The 19,072-nt window shown below is 39.1% G+C and overlaps 1 protein-coding gene across 1 annotated transcript in view; it reads left to right on the forward strand.

The window, feature by feature from the left end:
* The window catches only part of LOC102814362 (chromosome unknown open reading frame, human C12orf55), a 73,983-nt gene that overhangs the window by 49,196 nt on the left and 5,715 nt on the right, over positions 1 to 19,072 (forward strand). The window contains exons 7-12 of the mRNA XM_006871816.1: positions 572 to 685; positions 804 to 905; positions 7,601 to 7,799; positions 14,209 to 14,390; positions 14,482 to 14,647; positions 16,583 to 16,668. Coding sequence (XP_006871878.1) covers positions 572 to 685; positions 804 to 905; positions 7,601 to 7,799; positions 14,209 to 14,390; positions 14,482 to 14,647; positions 16,583 to 16,668 — 849 coding nt within the window. The remainder of the gene's footprint in view (positions 1 to 571; positions 686 to 803; positions 906 to 7,600; positions 7,800 to 14,208; positions 14,391 to 14,481; positions 14,648 to 16,582; positions 16,669 to 19,072) is intronic.

The raw sequence follows: 19,072 nt of genomic DNA on the forward strand, positions 1-19,072 counted from the left end.
CCCATCTTTCTCTTGTGGAACAGCTGGTAGTTTTGACTGCTGACCTTGTGGTTTGCAGCCCAGTTGGTGGTTTAATGGGTAGTAATATAGTAATGTATAATAAGGCCTTTGTGGAACCTCACAGTTTAGCAGACAATATGAACAAAAGAAAGTTTAGCAAACATCTTATTTATTAAGGTACTATTTCACCCAGAACTCTGATTTCCTTGCATTTTTTGAATTTCTAAAGTCACTGAGTTGGCATTGTTGTTGTTGTGAAGTGCCATCGAGTTGGTTCTGACTCATAGTGACCCTGTATAGGGTTTCCAAAGAGCAGCTGGTAGGTTTGAACCACCAACTTTGTGGTTCACAGTCCAGCTGACAGATTATTAACTAGCTGTGCAGAATGTACTAGCGCTCATAAGAAATGACACACTGGATAGCTACTGTGCTCCAAGCAGTTAATATCAGCCGAGAGTCTCATTTACTGATTAAATCAAATGTCTGGGTGGATAAAACATACTGTCTTTATATATTTTTAATTACTATTCTCTAACTTATTATGAATTAAATTGATTTTAATCCCATTTAGTCATTTGCTCGGCGTGCCTTAGCTAAAATTGATGAGTTAAGACAACTGGAGTTAATGAGTTCCTTACAATCACAGGAGGAATCTACAAGATCTTATAGAGAGGCCACGATAAAGGTATAAAAATTTCATGACATAAATTTACAGCACTCTGTAGTTGATTAAGTACTTAATATTAGTTCTTGGGAAGTGCATGCCATTGTTTCTTTATATATAACTCTTCTTTCCGAGGCAGATGGCAGTGATGATCTTCAAAAGAGGAGTATTTGAATCTAGAAGAAAAAACAAGGTTTTCTTTAGACCAAAGCAAAGAGTTAACCTAAGGGAAGCACAAACTGTAAGTCTAAGAGTGTTTCTGTTTAAGCTTCTTTCTACCTCTGCATCTCTGAAATATCATCTCTAAATGTTAAATTTGACCTCGGTTCTTGGTACCAACGGGCACATGCAGAGGAGAATGTTTACCCCAGTTTAGACATGGTCTCACTTCATCCCTTTCTCAAAGTTTTTATGCCTTAATACAGTTCCAGTTTTGTAATTTTGAAAGGATAAGGGATTGAAGAACAGCCTGAAAAGTTAGAAATGAACCAGCCTCTGAATAGTTATGCATAGACATTTTGTCTGTTTCAAGTTAGCTTAGAAGACTTTGAGGTTGAAAAGAAGGTGGAGGCACATTTTCTTATTAGCTTCAGGTCTTCCCTTTGGGTGTGTTGAGGAACTTAGTTAGACCACAGCAGCAAACAAACGTCTTGGTAGCTTAAGCAACGGTTTGTTTTCCTCTTGAGCTATATGCCATTGTTGTTGTCAGGGAGGCTTGGCTATGATAGTGATCCATTTAGAAAATTGCTGGTTGTTCTGCCAGAGGAGAAAAAATGGGAGCTCTGCAGAATCTTTACAGGACAGTAATTCTCAGCGTGGAAGTGACATTAAGTCTCTCCTCATGTCAAAGAGTAGTCCTGGTGTGGTGCTGTGGGTTAATGCGCTGGACTGCAAATTTGGTTTAAACCGCAAGGATGGTAGTTCAAGCTCACCAGTCACTCCTTGGAAACCCTAGACAGGGTCGCTATGGTTGCACCTGATGAAGATCAAAGAGCACAGCCTTCGGTATGGATTGCATCTCAATGTCAAGGAAACAAAAATCCTCACCACTGGACCAATAAACAACATTCTGATCAACGGAGAAAAGATTGAAGTTGTTAAGGACTTCATTCTTTTTTTTTTTTTTCACCATGAAATGCCCAACCTTTGTTCAAGATTAAAAGAGCAAGAAGTACCTAAGGATAAAGTCAGAAGGGTTGGGAAGGAGCATGAAATAGAAATTAGAACCACAGGAAGGAAGGATAGCTGTTGTTGCATGAAGGGGATTGCAATCATTGTGATGAAAAGAAGTTTATGATTTGATGAACCTTCTTCACTAATTCACAATAAAAAGTTAAAAAAAAATGTACACTTATGTTTTCAGCCAATAATTTTATAGTTTAGCTCTTGAATTTAGGTCATTGATTGATTGTAAATTAATTTTTAATATAGTATGAGGTAGGGGTCCAATTTTATTCTTTTGCATGTAGATATCCAGTTGCCCAAGTACCCTTTGTCGAAGAGACTGTTCTTTCCTTATTGAATATCTTGGCACTACTGTTGAAGATCAATTGACCATTGATGTATGGGTTTATTTCTAGCATTTCTGATCTATGATCTTTAAAACACAATTCCTATGTTGAATCATTAGTCAATTCCATTGAGTTTCTGTTTCTTTCTTTTTTTTTTTTTTAATGTTTTATTGTGAATTATATGATAGTTTACATGGGGGAACTTTAGTTTTACATTCATTCCATCATATATCATCTCATTGCCATGGTTCCAATCCCCTCCATGCATCATCAACCACCTAAAGGGTATATCCCAGAAACCTGCCCCCTACACTTCCCCCTCCTCCCCCCAGTTTTCGTCCCACAGTCCCTTTCCTTCTCTGGGTCCAAAGTCCCCAGTCGCTTCATCACTCTGCGTCATCATCTCTGCCTCCATCTTAGGCATCTCTGTTTCTCTGGGTAGGGTCCCGCTCTCGGCTCTTCTCTGTTGATGGTCCCAGAGGTCTCCGCTCCTATCCTGGAGAATTAATCACTCCCTTCCTTGTTACAAAACTTCTACCTTTGCATTTCCAACCCTCATAGTCAAGGACTTCATTCTTCTTGGATCAACTGTCAACACTCAAGGAAGCAGCACTCAAGAAATCAAACGATGTATTGCATTAGGCAAATCTGCTGCACAAGACCTTTTTAAAGTGTTGAAGAGTAAAGATGTCAGCTTGAAGACTAAGGTGCGCCTGACCCAAGCCATGGTGTTTTCAATAACCTCATATGCGTATGAAAGCTGGACAGTGAATAAGGAAGACCATAGAGGAATTGATGCTTTTGAGTTTTGGTGTTGGAGGAGATTATTGAAATTTGCCATGGGTTGTCAAAAGAACCAATAGATATGTTTTGGAAGAAGTGCAGCCAGAGTGCTCCTTGGAGGCCAAGATGGCCTAACTTTGTCTCCTCATAGTTTGGACATATTGTCAAGAGGGACCAGTTGCTTGAGAACGATATCCTGTTTGGTAAGGTGGAGGGTCAGAGAAAAAGAGGAAGACCCCCAACGAGATGGATTGGCCAGGTGGGCGGCATTGATGGACTCAAGTTGGCAACAGTAGTGAGGTTGACCCAGGATCGGGTAGTGTTTCGTTCTGCTGTACATAAGGTCGCTATGAGTCGGTACCGACTTGATGGCACCTAATAACAATGACAACAACATGGTTGCAACTGACTCCACTACACTTAACAACCAGCTGGTTACATGGCCCCTCCTAACCACAAGGGGGCATTAGTTTTCAGACAGCAAGGACTGCCCCAAGGAGGGAGTGGGAAATAGATTTACTTAATTGAGCACGATTCTCCACACCCCCACCCCCACTTCCTCTCTCTCGCCTACCTTTCTTCTTCTCCCACTGTCTTCCCCTTTGCCTTTCTGAGTTTCAGTATCCTTTCAGGTCCAGTTCCATATCTCTCTGAAGCTTTCCTGGCTGTTCTGGATGGCCATGATCACTTCTCTCAGTTTCTATGTTGGCACTAAAACTGAAAGCGAGGGGGAAGAAGATGAGCAGTTTCTGACGGAAGAGTTGTAGAACCTCAGAAGCTGGAGAGGATTTTAGAAATCATGCAGATGGGGGAAAAGAGCTCAAAGTATTAAAATCACTGACTCAGGGTCATAAAACCAGCTGCTGGCAATATTGAACAATCCCGTGGGCTCAAAATTGAACAACACAGGAAACATCAAAAGAAAATGGAAGGCATACACAGAATCCCTGTACCAAAAAGAATTTGTCAGTGTTCAACCATTTCAAAAGATAGCCCTTGAACAAGAACCAGTGGGACTGATGGAAGACATCCACACTGTACTGAAGGCTTTGGTGGAAACAAGGGTCCAGGAATTGAAGGAATACCAGTTGAGATGTTTCAACAAATGTATACAACACTGGCAAGCATTCACTTGTTTATACCAAGAAATTTGGAAAACAGCTACCTGGCCAACTAACTGGAAGAGATCCATATTTGTGTCCATTCCAAAGAAAAGGTGGTTCAGTGGAATGTGGAAATTATTGAACACTTATATCACAAGCAAGTAAAATGTTGCTGAAGATAGTTCAAAAACAATTGCAGCAGTACATCCACAGGGCACTGCCAGAAATTCAAGCCAGATTCAGAAGAAGACATGGAACTAGCTGTCATTGCTGATGTCAGATGGATCTTGACTGAAAGAGGAGACTACCAGAAAGATGTTTACTTGTGTTTTATTGACTGTGCAGAGACATTTACTGTGTGGATCATAACAAGTTATGTACAACTTCACAAAATGAGAATTCCAGCACCCTTAATTGTGCTCATGCAGAATTTGTACATAATTCGCAAGAGACAGTTGTTAGAATTGAACAAGTGAATACTTTGTTGTTTAAAATCAGGAAAGGTGTGTGTCAAATTGTGTGCTTTAACCATACTCATTTAATCTGTTTGCTGAGCACATACTCTGAGAAGCTGACTTATACGAAGAAGAACATGGCATCAGGTTTGGAGAAAGATTCATTAACAACTTGAGACATGCAGATGATGCTTCTTTGATTGCTGAAAGCAAAGATGTCCTTACTGATATGATTAAAAACTACAACCTTCACTATACATTACACTTCATCATAAATAAGACAAAAATCCTCACAACTGCACTAAAAAGCAACACCATGATAAATGGAGAAAAGATTGAATTTTGCAAGGATTTCATTTTACTTGGATCCATAATCAATGCCCATGGAAACAGCAGACAAAAAGTAAAACAGTGTGTTATTACATTGGGTAAATCTGCTGTAAAAGACTTTTAAAGTGTTAAAAAGCAAAAATGTCACTTTGAGGATTAAGATGTTCTTGACCCCAAACCATGGTATTTTCCATCACCTCATATGCATACTACAGCCGGACCATGAGTAAAGAAGACCAGAGAAGAACTTAATGCCTGCCTTTGAATTATGGTGCTGGCAAAAAGTATTGAATATAACATGTACTTCCAGAAGAATGAACAAATCTTCCTTGGAAGAAAATATACCCAGAATGTTCCTTAGAAGCAATGACGGCAAGATTTCATCTCAAGTTCTTTGGACATGTTACCTGGAGGGTCGAGTCCCTGAAGAGGGACCTCATGCTTGGTAAAGTAGAGGCGAACTGAAAAAGTGGAAGATCCTCAGGGAGATGGATTGGTATAATGGCTTCAAAAACAGACTCAAATATAGGAAGGTTTGAGGATGGTACTGAACCAGGCAATATTTTCTCCTGTTGTACTCAGTTGCTATGAGTTGGAACAGACTCAGCGACAGTTAACAACAACAGTTCTTATTTTATAGATCTGTCAAATATTTATGTTTCAAAATCTAATCATTATTATCCATCCATTAATCTGATAAATTTTCTATTCTACATTCTGTTAGTTTTTCTCGAACATTTAAATGAATCAATTTCACTCTTCTAACTGGTGTTTGCTATTTCATTTTGAACACTTCTAATTATTCGAAGGACTCTTGGTGTGGTGCTGTAGGATCAGCACTGGACTACAAACCACAAGGTCTGCAGTTCAAACCCACCAGCTGCTCCTCAGAAATCCTACACAGGGTTGCTTTTTAAATCTAGAGTAAAAAAATTTCAAAGAATCCATTAACTGTGTTTATAAGGAAAGAAAGGAGAAGTGTATGAAATTCAAGTTTTATTGTGGTTTTTAACATTTCAGTTAACCTGAAGCTTGAAGCTAATAAGTAAGGAAGCTGCTGCTTTGGGAGGAAATGTGCAAATCAGCTTTATCCCTGAGTTTGTTTTTCTTTCTTTCCCATTTGACCAAATAAGAGAAAAGGAGCACGGGAATCATGGGAGTATGGTGGGTATCTTCTAGTTGGGCATGAATTCTAGAAAAGTAAATAGAGCCACCTCTCTTAGTAACTAAAGTCCTGGACTGCTAACGACATGGTCGGCAGCTCATATCCACCAGCTGCTCCTTGGATACCCTATGCAGGGGCACTATGAGTCATAGCTGACTCAATGGCACTTAACAACAACACCAACAACTCTTAGTTACTTGTATAGGATAAGCACTGGACTGCTAACCACAAAGTTAGAAGTTCAAACCTATCAGTTATTCCTCGGAAACCCTATACAGGTTTACTATGAGTCAGAATGGACTCAGCGGCACTTAACAACAACCCTTAGTTACTGGCAATCTAAGTATAGAAAAGAGGTCATTTGGGCATGTGTCATAAGGAATTTAGGATGGAGGCAAGCCATTTACAGATGGTGAAATCATTCTTGACTAGAAACTCACGTAAGGCTATAACTATCTAAGATTTGATTATTAGTATTCCAGTGGGTCAACTCTTCTTCAGAATTAACTACTGCAAGCTTATTTATACTATAGATTTTGATGAACTTATTCAAATATATTTTAAAAATTCGTAACTCTAGTGTTCCATGTTTGGGTGTGAGGGCCTTCTGCATTAGATTCTTCCTCAATGCTTGTTAAAAACACCCCATCCAGACTCACTGAATATCCGGATATTTGACATTGGAATGTAAAAAAACCACTGTTGTTGTTGTTAAGTGCCGTGGTGTTGTTAAGTTCCGACTCATAGTGACCCTGCACAAGGTTTCTGAGGCTGTAAATCTTTACAGGAACAGCTGATCGTTTTGAACTGCTGACCATGAGGTTAGCAGCCCGATTCGTAACCACTGCATTACTAGAGCACCTTATTTAATCGAAGTTTGACTATTAGCTCCTTGTTGTTGTATGCCATTGAATCGATTCTGACTCAGTGATCCTTGTGTGGCACTGTGGGTTAATGTGCAGGACTGCAAGGTCAGTTTGAAATGCAAGGTTGGCAGTTGAAGCTCACCAATTGCTTCTCGGAAACCTGTACAGGCCCTCACATCCAAACATACGGGTTTGAACTGCAGACATTGTGGTTCAAGCCAACCTTGCAGTCCAGTGCATTAACCCACAGTGCCACACCAGGATTCTTTGAGGCTGTGTAATTCAGGTACCATCAGGCGTGTGGAGATTGATGCTGGCCTAATACAAAGACCGTAACTGCCATTTTATGCTGCCTTGCTCACAGAGCATATAAGAAGTATCAAAGTCTTTATGTAATGGCAACATGATATACATTTTGAAGGGAGTCTGGAGAGACACTTCAAACAATGAAAACCAAAAAAACCAGCATCTCATTCTTTTCTTTGCCTTACAATATTAAATATCGTAAAACTTAAAAAAAAAAAAAAGTGGACTGTATATGTTTATATGGCATCCTGGTATGGTGCTGTGGGTTTAATGTGTCAGACTGCAAAGCCGTTTGAACTGCAAGGTCAGTGGTTCAAGCTCACCAGTCACTCCTTGGAAACCCTATACAGGGTCGCTATGGGTGGGAACCGACTCAATGACACCACCACCAACATATATTTATATATTTAAATTTAGTTGCCATGGCCACGTACTATCACTGAACGATTGTTGGAGGAGATGTTCGATAGTGCTGCCTCCCGGTTTCTGGCTGTTTTGGAAGCGCTTACTGATCCAAACAGGCGATTACTACACACGGGACCTATTGCTACAGATGAGGTGGAGCTTCGTGATGTCACCACAGAACTGTTTATAGCAGGAAAAGAACTTTTAATAGGTAAATAAGGAGTTGAGATAATATTTTGTCATAAAGCATGAGTAGCAAAAATTGTAATATGGCAGTTTATTTTACACAAGAAATCATTAGCTTATTCAATTTATGTTGACTTTGAATTAAGCAAATCTGCCAAACTCAGCTGATAATTCAAATCTTTATTCAGTAATATTTTTTTTGATTTATTTTATGCATATAATCATTTTGTCTGTGAACAATGATCAGTGTTTTCCTTTCTTGCTCATACTTACTCTTCCTTTATTTCTTGCCTTATTGCAATGGCTGGGATCTTTAACTAAAAATGTGGAATGTAAGTGGTGATAACAAAGATTATTATCTCATTTAAGATTTCAAATGGAAAGCTTCCAACATTTCACCATTATTTTTGATATTTGTTGAAGAATTTTTATGGATACCTTATCTTGGATTAAGAAAATTTTCTTTTGTTCCTGGTTTGCTAAACATTTTGTCTGTTTGCTTTGTTTCTGTTTGCTTTTAATCCTGAGCCATTCTTAAATTTCATTGAAAATCTTTTTTGGATTTATTGAGATTTATTCCATTGATCATAAATCTCTTCTTTTTTATTTCTGTTTATGTGGTGAATTACATTGATTGCATATCTAGGAATAAATCTAATTTGGAGGTAAGGTTTATCCTTTTGATATATTACTAGATGTTGTTTGCTAAGGAGCTCTGGTAGCGTAGTGGTTATGAATCGGGCTGCGAACCTCAGGGTCAGCAGTTCGAAACTACCAGCTGTTCCGTGGGAGAAAGATGAGGCTTTCTGCTCCCGTAAAGATCTGTTTTGGAAGAAGTGCAGCCAGAGTGCTCCTTGGAGGCCAGGATGGCTAAGCTTCGTCTCTCCTACTTTGGACATGTAGTCCGGAGGAAACAATCGTTGGAGAAGGATGTCATGCTGGGTAGGGTTGAGGGTCAGAGAAAAAGAGGAAGACCTCCAACGAGATGGATCGGCCAGGTGGCATCATTGATGGACTCGGGGGTGGCAGCGGTGGTGAGGTTGGCCCAGGATTGAGCATTGTTTCGTTCTGGTGTGCATGGGGTTGCTATGAGTCGGTTCCGACTTGATGGCACCTGACAACAACAACAACAACAAAGATTTACAGCCTCGAAAACCCTGTACCGGGTCGCTATGAGTCAGAACCAACTCCACGGCACATTACAATAACAACAACAATGTTTAATAGTTTTGTATCTGTATCCATCAGAAAGATATCCCTTTCTCATAATTCCCTTTCCTGGTTTTGCTCCCAAGGTCAACCTGACTTCATAAAAGGAATTGAGAAGTGTGCCCTTTTATATGATATCTAAGAATTTGTGTCAGACTGGTGCAGTTTCTTCCTATATGGCTGAATTTATTGTTGAAGCCATCTGGACCTGGGGTTTTATTTGTGGAAAAGTTTTAAATTGTGGATTTAATTTATTCCACTGATATGAGACTATTCAGGTCTGCTTTTCCCTTTTTCCCTTGGTTTTAATCTTCTGTCAATTTTATTAAATTTTGTTTTTCTTGAAATTTTTCTGACATTGGTTAGTTGTCCTTTTCTTACTTCAACAATTTTACCAGATATTCACCACTTTCATTAGTCTTTCCAGAGATACAGTGTTTGTTTTTATGGACCCTCTTCGTTGAACACTGTTTTCTGTACTATTAATTTCTGTTCTTTACTATTTTCTTGGAATTAGTATACTTATTTTTAACGATTTTTTCACTCGATTTTGAGACTTTTAAAATTTTTAATGTATGCATATTAAGACATATCGTTCTGAGTAAAGCTTTCGCTTGTGCATGAAGTTTTGGCATATTATACTTCATTATCATTAGATTCACAATATTTTCTAACTTCCATTGTGATTTCATCTTTGAAATTTGGGTTGTAGATTTAAAAATTATCTTTTTGTTATGGCTTTGTAGCTTAATTATATTGTGATCAGTGAGCATGCTCTATATTATTTGAAATCTTTGAAATTTGTTGGGTCTTGTTTATGGCGTGACTTATGGTCAGTTTTGGTAAATAATCTATGTTGTTGCTGTTGTTAGGTGCCGTTGAGTTTATTCTGACTCATAGAGACACTGTGCACAACAGAATGAAACATTGCATTGTCCTACACCATCCTCACAATTGTTGTTATGTTTGAGCCCACTGCTGCTGCCACTGTGCCAATTCATTTCCTTTTCTGCTGATTCTCCATTTTACCAAGAATGATGTCATTCTCCAAGGACTAGTCCCTCCTGACAACATGTCCAAAGTAGGAGAGACAAAATCTTGCCATCTTGCATCTAAGAAACATTCTGTACTTCTTCCAAGATATATGTTTGTCCTGGCAGACTATGATACTTTTGATATTCTTCTCCAGCACCATAACTCAAATGCGTCAATTCTTCAATGGTCTTGCTTATTCACTGTCCTACTTTCACATGCATAGGAGGCTGTTGAAAATAGGAGACTCGGCTCAGGTGCAACTTAGTCCTTAAACTAAAATTTTTGTTCTTGAACACTTTTATTACGTCTTGTGCAGCAGATTTGCCTAATGCAATATATCGTTTAATTTCTTGACTGTGACTTCCTTGAGTGTAGATTGTGGATCCAAGCAAAAGGAAGTCTTTGACAATTTCAATCTTTTTTCCATTTATCGTGATGATGTTTATTGGTCCAGTTGTGAGGATATTGAAGATTGTAGTCTTTGATCTTTCTCAGTAAGTATTTTAAGTCTTTTCACTTTGAGAAAGCAAGGTTGTATCATGTGCATATCACATGTTGTTAATGAGTCTTCTTACAATTACGATGTCATGTTCTTCTTCATGTAATCCAGGTTCTCAGATTATTTGCTCAGCATACAGATTGAGTAAATATGGTGAAAGGATACAACCATGGCACACATTTCTCCTGATTTTAAACTGTTCAGTATCCCCTTGTTCTGTTCTAACATCTGCCTCTTGGTCTGTTTAGGTTCTTCATGAGCACAGTTAACTGTTCTGGAATAGCCATTCTTCACAATGTTTTCCATAGCTTGTCATGATCTACACAGTCGAAAGCCTCTGCATACTCAATAAAGCATAAGTCAGCTTCTTTTTGGTATGTTCTGCTATTCTTATGGCTTTCAGTAAGTAACCATTCAGAAGTGGTTAGCTTTTCCTTCTTCCTAGCAAATTTGAAACTACCAGCTGCTCCGTGGGAGAAAGATGAGGTGTTCTGCTCCCATAAAGATTTACAGCCTTGGAAACCCTGTACAGGGTCACTATGAGTCGGAACCGACTCCATTGCACACAGCCAGCCAGCCAGGCTCTTTTAGTCTGGAAGCTCTGCCAATCTCTGTCTACCATAGGCGGCCCTGCAGATATTTAAATATCTGTGGCACATCTGTGGCATAGCTTCCAGCAACACACAAATCACCATAGTACAACAAGTGACATACGAGTAGTGGATTCATCTGCATTGTATTTGAAATGACTATTTTTATTGTTGGGACATGGTTTTCTATAGGTTGGTTATAAATTATGTGGTTACATCTTCTCAATTGCTACTAATTTTCTTGATAGTTATATAAATTATTGAGGTAGAAGTGTAAAACATCTTATGCTAAGCATTTCTGTTGCTGTAGGACAGCTGAAGTGTAGAATATGTTATGTTTTGTAGTTGTTGTTGTGTGCTGTTGAGTCTATTCTGACTCCTAGCAACCTGTTTAGGGTTTCTGAGAGCAGCTGGTGAGTCTGAATTGCTGACTTTGCAATGAGCAGTTCAGTGCTTGTCCTATAGTGGCACTATTTTATTAAGTGAGTGCACAAACAGCACAATGGCAGGGGCATCTTATCTCTAATTTCACAAGGTAGGAGGGGAATCAAGATTAACAACCTAAGGTGGATTCCTATGAGATGAAGGTCAGACATATATCTCCTTTCTTTAACCTTTTTAGCAATTCTCATCCCAACCATTCCCTCCCATGATACTTTTTACTTCTCTCCTGGGTTTGATAATTCATTGTAGTGGCCACACAAACTCACAGAATAAATTCACAATTTTGGGGTTTACTAGGGAAGTAATGGAGTCCTGGTGTGGTGTTGTGAGTCAATGCACTGGACTACAAAGTCAGTTTGAGCTTCAAAGTTAGCTGTTCAAGCTCACCAGCCTCTCCTCAGAAACCGTATACAGGGTCACTTTGGGTTGACACTGACTCGACAGCACTTAACAGCAACAACAGGGAAGTAACAGGTTACAATTCCAAGTCAGGAATGACTCAGGACAAAGTTCTTCAATCAGGATCACTTCTTCTCAACTGTGCCCTCAGGCTGGCCTTTTTCTTGCCTTCAACCTTTTGGCTTCTCAGTTCCTTGGCCTCTACCTGGCTTGAGCAAGCATTGCAAATATCTTTAGCTCTGCCAAAAAGTGCCAGAAAAACATGCCAGTAAGCATCCTGCCCCAAAGCACTCAATTCTTGCGCTGTACCCACTCTAGCTGCCTTGGTTAGTGGTCCTGGAAACCCACCATGCTGTCTTGCATCCATCTCTGGTTCTGTTGCTACCATTTGTCTGTTGCTGCTTCTAAAATCTTGTGCCATCTCTAGTGTTATTACAGCTCCTTCTCTGTCTCCTGGGTCTAGGAGGGTCTCAGCACAAGGGTCTCGGCTCCAGAGGACATGCTCCATTCCTGATTTTCTTCCTTGGTGGTAGTGAGGTCCACTTGTTCTATCTCAGGGATGGCTCACTTTAAGCTTAGCAGGATGACAAAACTGACTACTTCACTTGTTAGTATTCCATGCACCTTATTTTCATGGTGCCATTCCCAAAAGGGTGCCATGTACCTTATTTGCATTATTTGCAAGTTGTTAGTAACTATTGGTGGACCACAAGCACCTTATTTGCCTAGACCCACACCATAACTTCTCTCCATTCCAAGATCCTTGTTTTTTGCCAGTGCTTTCAGAGCAGCTTGTGAAGTCCTGGAGTGGCACTGAAGGATATGCATTAGACTGCTATCAATAAGGTTGGCAGTTCAAACCCACCAGCTGCTTCTTGGAAACCCTAGGACAGGGTTGCTGTGAGTTGTAATCAACTCGATGGCACTTAACAACAACAACAACAGTGCAGCCTGAATTTCTTCCTTAAATACCATCAGTTGTTGATCATATACTACTTGTTGCTTTTGCTAAACATTGACCAGTTCATTTTGGTGCAATGACTCTGTGTGTTCCTTGCATTTCCTTTTGATGCTTCCTCTGCATCATTCAGTATTTTGCCCATAGAATCCTTTATATTACAAATCAAGTCTTGACTTTTTTCTTCAGTTTTTTCAGCTTGAGAAATACTGATTGCGTTCTTCCCTGTGCTTTTCTAACTCCAGGTCATCGCATATTTCATGATAATATTCTAGTTTGCCTTCTCAAGCTGCCCTTTGAACTCTTCAGTTCAACTCATTTATATCATCATTTCTTCCATTTGCTTTAAGTACTTTAAATTGAACTGAAAGTTTCAGAGTTGTTTTTGACCTCCATTTTGGTCTTTCTGTCTAATGACCTTTTGCTTCCATATATGATAGTCTTGTCTGGTCTGCTGGCATTTGTGTTCAATGCATCTAGTCTATTCTTAACATAGTCTCTAAATTCAGGTGGGATATATTCAAAATCGTATTTTGGCTCTCATGGACTCGTTTTGATTTAATTCCGTTTCAACTTGAACTTGCATTATGAACAATTGAATATTCTACTGCTAGGCCCTGGCCATTTTCTAACTGATGATGCTGAGCTTCTCCGTAGTCTCTTTCCACAGCTATAGTCACTTTGATGACTGTGCATTCCAGCTGATGAGGTAGATGTGTGTGGTCACTTTTTATGGTGTTCAAAAAAGATGTTACAGTGACTACGTTGTAGGTCTTGCAAATTGTCGTGAAGTCTCTCATGTCCTTTCTGCCACCAAGAACATGTCTTCCAACTACTAATTCTTCTTTTTTGTTTCCATCCTTCACATTCCAATCATCAGTAAGCAGTTTTCTTCTTTAAGGGATTGAAATATATCTCAATATCTGGGATTTCTAATAGGATCAAACTCTTCTTCTTCTTCTTTTTTTTTTTCGGTTAAGAGATACTTTATATGTACCAAGAAACGGTAGAGTATCCTGCAAGTTCTCTGAGGGCCAGTGCTCCTTCCTCTGCATAACCTACCCTGGTCACTCTCCTGCCCAGCTTGTGTTGGATCCCTTTCCTACGTGCCCCCACATCACCCTGCATTTCCTCAGTGTCCTTTTCATTTCCTACACTACAGTGTAAACCCTGCAAACGCAGGGATTGTGTCTGTTTCCTTTTCCATGTTTTCCTAGTGCTTCTCAGTATCTGACAAGCTCATATGTAGTAAATACTTCTTTATATGAATGATACCAAAACTTCTTTCTCAACTTTCTAGTTTCCAATTCTGGCACAGATGGAATGCTTGGATTTTCAAAATCATCTCTTCTGAAACATGTAATAGAAAGAAAAAATACCATTTCTCTGGATGCTGCTGTGAAATTTATAAAATTAGCTTTTAATTATGAGGAATGGAGTTTATTTGAATCAGCAGCTTCACAACTTACTTATTTTCTCCAGGTAATATATGCAAAACCATTCATTTGTTTTTATTTTGTCAAGATGTCTTTGGCTCACTAAATAAATTGTGGAACATGTCTGTTTCCTTTAGAAACAGAATTATCCAGAGTCAAAGAAAGCAGAGATGGATTTAACTCTTCTTCTTGCAATAGAACCTGTGATCAATGTAAAGAGAAACAAAGGTTTGGTCTTTCCTTTGGAAAACTTCAAAGAAAGCCAGTGTGTTCAAGCATATGTAAGAAAAGTGGCTCTTCATGGTGAGTATTTGTTTCTTTCTGAAAATTAAAATAAGTTTATCTGACACAATGTGCTTTGAAGTCCTGGCATGGTGCTGTAGGATAAGCACTGGACTGTTAACCACAAGTTCAGCAGTTCATATTCACCAAGTGCTCCTCTAAAACGCTATACAGGATCACTGAGTTGGAACCGACTGCTCGCTGGCACTGAACAGCAGCAACAGCAACAATACGCTTATTTTTAGGTTCAATGAGAGAAAGAAATTTCAAGACTGAGGGAGCAGGAAATGCAAAAGCCCTGAAGCAAGGGGCCTTGGTTTGTTGTAGGACTAGCAAGGAAACATGGCTAGCTGGAATGCACTGATAGTGGTGGTTGTAGAATTTGGGATTATGGCAATAAATGGGGTCAGAGAAGTAGCCGGGAACCAGTTCAAACAGGCCCTTAGGCTTTGTAGTTGTTGGGTTTTATTCTGATTCAGAGTTTTGAATAGAGGACTGAAGCTCTACTTAGCTGCTGGTTTACTGGAATAAGTGAGCGGTTGGCTGGGCATCAAATGAAAAGCTATCACTTAGTGGACCCAACTGCTCTGAAGGTTTAATAATGGTCTCTTTCTAGTATACAGGTTTTCTGTTGTAGGATTTTTCAAGTATTGAAAATTATTGTGTCTGTTAATTGAAAATCAATGCAAATAATGGCCTCAGGTTAATCTATTTTCAAATAAATGTTTACTGGGAACCGCAAGGTTGGTGGTTCAAACCCACCAGCTGCTCCTTGGAATCAGGGTCGCTATGAGTAAAAATTGCCTTGATGGCACTTCACAACAACAGCATGTATTTATTCATTATTATGTGATATTGAATCACACTTGAAATCCTGTGTAGTGCAAATAATCAATTACCTAGCTACTAACAAAAAAGTTGGGAGTTTGAGTCCACTCAAAGGCATCCTGGAAGAAAGCCCTGGTGATCAGTTTCAACAGATCCCAGCCATTGAAAAGCCTGATCACCGTTCCACCCAGAAACACCTGCCGTCTCCAGGAACCACAGTCACCTCTGCAGCCACTGATTTGATTTCTGTGTTTTAATACAGGCTAGATGTAATAGAATTCTATTTGAGTAAGTTTCTACATGCTCTGCAAAAATCTCAGTTGAAGATGTCCATTTTGTTCTTCATTATACTGTATTTCAAGATCCTTGCTAATTTCTTCCTAAAACCACCCCTCTACCCAGTTTTTAAAAATCATCAGTTGATTTTTTTCTCAATCATCTGTACAGTACTCCAAACACATCTTCAACCTTTCTTCTAAATTCTGTCACCCATGCACCTTTTCTGTAGAAATTCTGCAGCCTCTGCTTTTTTGACCAATGAGAATGACTGGATCCCACAGTCTTCGTGTTTGGCCATGCTCTTCAGGTACTTACTGCATGGCTGGTCAATTGCAGGAAATAACTTGTACCAAGTGATGGTACAGTTTCTTTTTTCTTCTAGCAGTTTCTGGGAGCCGTGATATGGTGCTGTAATATTATTACTGGACTACTAACCACAAGGTTGGCAGTTCAAACCCACCAGCTCCTCCTCAGAAACCCTATACAGCTGCGAGTCAGAACTGATAGGAGGGCACTTAACAACAAGAAGTTTCTCACTAGATAGTTAATTATTTTTATTTCAACTACCATATTTTATATGTGTTTTAATAATATAAACCTCTTCAGTTCCTTTTTAGACAAAACTGGTATGCAGATTGTGTAATAGTAATAATATATCTTTTTTAATTAATTGAATTAGAATCCACTCAGATTAGTTTTCATATAAAAGTATTTAAAGTACTTCATTAACTTGATATTTTTACAGGTATTTTAATGTCATTTTTGGAGAATTTTATTGCCTCTGTGTTTTTTCTATTTGAAATTTGTAACTGATTTTTTGTTTAATTTTTTTCTACTTTATGAATTGAGATTCTTGTGTGAAAACGATTGGCTATGCAGAAGATATTTTCCGGTTGGCAGCGACCTTATATTCCTGTGTCTGCTTCTCTCCCCAGGTGAGATTACAGACAATTTTTCATAATGTAGAAGGAGACTTTTATGCAGATTTTTATACAAATTATGCCAATACTGCATAAATTGTACCTTGCCCAAATTCTATATTGTTTAATCATTAGAATAAGAGATTGAGTTTGACCCTGGTTTGCTATAATGTTAAGTTTCTTTTCATTATTTTAGTTACTTTGAGTGTCAACCTATTCCTTCCTTGGAAATTCTTAGGCTAGTGATATTTCTAGTAATAAAGGAAATGAAGAGTGCTCATAATAAAGAGAAAGTACTGTTAGTGAAACACTGTTCTCCAATCCATAGACTACAAAGCTAGGTTGTTATCTGGAATCACTTTGCACACAGTCGTCCGTATTTGGAAATGGGCTGTGGGTGGGATTCTGTGTTCTAGGTGAAGCTGGGACAGTGCTGGTTTTAAAATTGAATTCTTGGAATCCCTAGGGTCTTTTCAAGGCTCCCAGGTGCTCACGTTTGGGTAGTAGTATCCCAATATGTTTTTATTAGCTTTGCATACAATTTGGGATTCTGATGAGGTTTCATTTAAAAACTTGGGTTTGCTGTTGTGAAAAATAATTGAAAGCCAGTAGAACGCTGTATTGACTTTTGTCTATGAAATACCGTAAGAGTCTTGAGAAGTTCTACTACTGTGAGATTTCTCATTTCTTCTGGGTGTTTTTGAACATGTTACATAACCTGTGCTAAGTACTTATTTGAAGAGCAGAGATGTCAGCTTGAGGCCTAAGGTGCACCTGACTCAAGCCATGGTATTTTCAATAACCTCATATGGATGCGAAAGCTGGACAGTGAATAAGGAAGATCGTAGAAGAATTGATGCCTTTGAATTGTGATGTTGGAGGAGAATACTAAAAGTGCCATGGACTGCCAAAAGAACCAATAGATCTGTTTTGGAAGAAGTGCAGCCAGAGTGCTCCTTGGAGGCCAAGATGGCTAAGCTTCGTCTCTCCTACTTTGAACACATTGTCCGGAGGGAACAGTCGCTGGAGAAGGATGTCATGCTGGGTAAGGTGGAGGGTCAGAGAAAAAGAGGAAGACCCCCAACAAGATGGATCAGCCAGGTGGCATCATTGATGGCATCAAGCGTGGCAGCAGTAGTGAGGTTGGCCCAGGATCCGACATTGTTTCGTTCTGCTGTGTATGGGGTCGCTATGAGTCGGTTCCGACTCGATGGCACCTGACAACAACAACAACAAGTACTTATTGTCTAAAGAAAGGTGTTTGGTTCCAAATTTAATAGTAGTAGTCATAGTAGGAGAGCTAAACAAAAACAACAAAATTTAAATGGACAAGACTTTTTTTTTAACCATGTGTGTCTTAGTTTAATTCAAGTTCAGTTTAATTTAGTGAACACTTATTGATCCCTCTGCCACCCAGAGGTGCCTCGCCAGATAGCCCTGGTGATCAACTTCCAAAAGGTCACAGCCTTGAAAGTCGTATGGAGCCATTCTACTCTGCACACGTGGTGGCCACCAGGAGTCAAAATCAACTTGACAACTACCAACAACATTATATCCCAATGTCTTAGACCTTCCTTAAAGATAGTGCTCGAAGTTTGGTTTTTAGTCATAAAATTATTTTACGATATAAGGAGTGACCTTATTTTACTTTAGGAAAGAGCTGGTTAAGTTTGACTTAAGAGGAGATAAGGTGTTGTAGGATAAAGCATGGGACTGCTAGGTCGGTTTGAATCACAAGGTTGGCAGTTCCAACTCACCAGCTGTTTGTTGGAAACCCTATAGGAGATGACTCTGAGCTGGAGTTGACTTGATGGCAATTAACAACAACAGTATACCCAGTGACAGGTTCTATTTAGTGTCTGTGTGGCTCCCTTTCCATCTTATCTATACCTTTTCCCAGCTTCCTATCTATGATCCCTTATTATACGAGTATGTCAATTGAAAAAACACATACAACAAAGGAGAGTTAAATTTTAAATTTGGATGGGACTAGTTGGTTTACAGAGTCCTAGTGTGGTGATGTAAGAAGCACTGGACTCCTAACTGAAGTTCAAACCCACCAGGCACTTCTCAGAACTATGAGTTGGAACCAACTTTATGGCACTTAACAACAACAGTTGGTTTACACACCTGTCTAAATTTTTTGGGATTTTCATTTTAGGGAGGCAGAAGCAGTGGGGTTACAAGAAAGGAATCTGGAACCAGATTATTTGGTTTTAGTCCTGCCTCTACTTCAAATTGACTACATCTGCGGAAAGAGATGATGGAAAATCTCCATATCATCAGTCATAAAAAGGCAAGGGGCAATCTGAAACAAATCATCAATTACTCATATGCAAATTCAAACTGAAGCTGAAGAAAATGAAAACAAGTCCACGAGAGCCAAAATATGACCTTGAATATATCCCACCTGAATTTA

Source organism: Chrysochloris asiatica, unplaced genomic scaffold, assembly GCF_000296735.1.
Source record: "Chrysochloris asiatica unplaced genomic scaffold, ChrAsi1.0 scaffold00174, whole genome shotgun sequence".
NCBI classification, from domain to species: Eukaryota; Metazoa; Chordata; class Mammalia; order Afrosoricida; family Chrysochloridae; genus Chrysochloris; species Chrysochloris asiatica.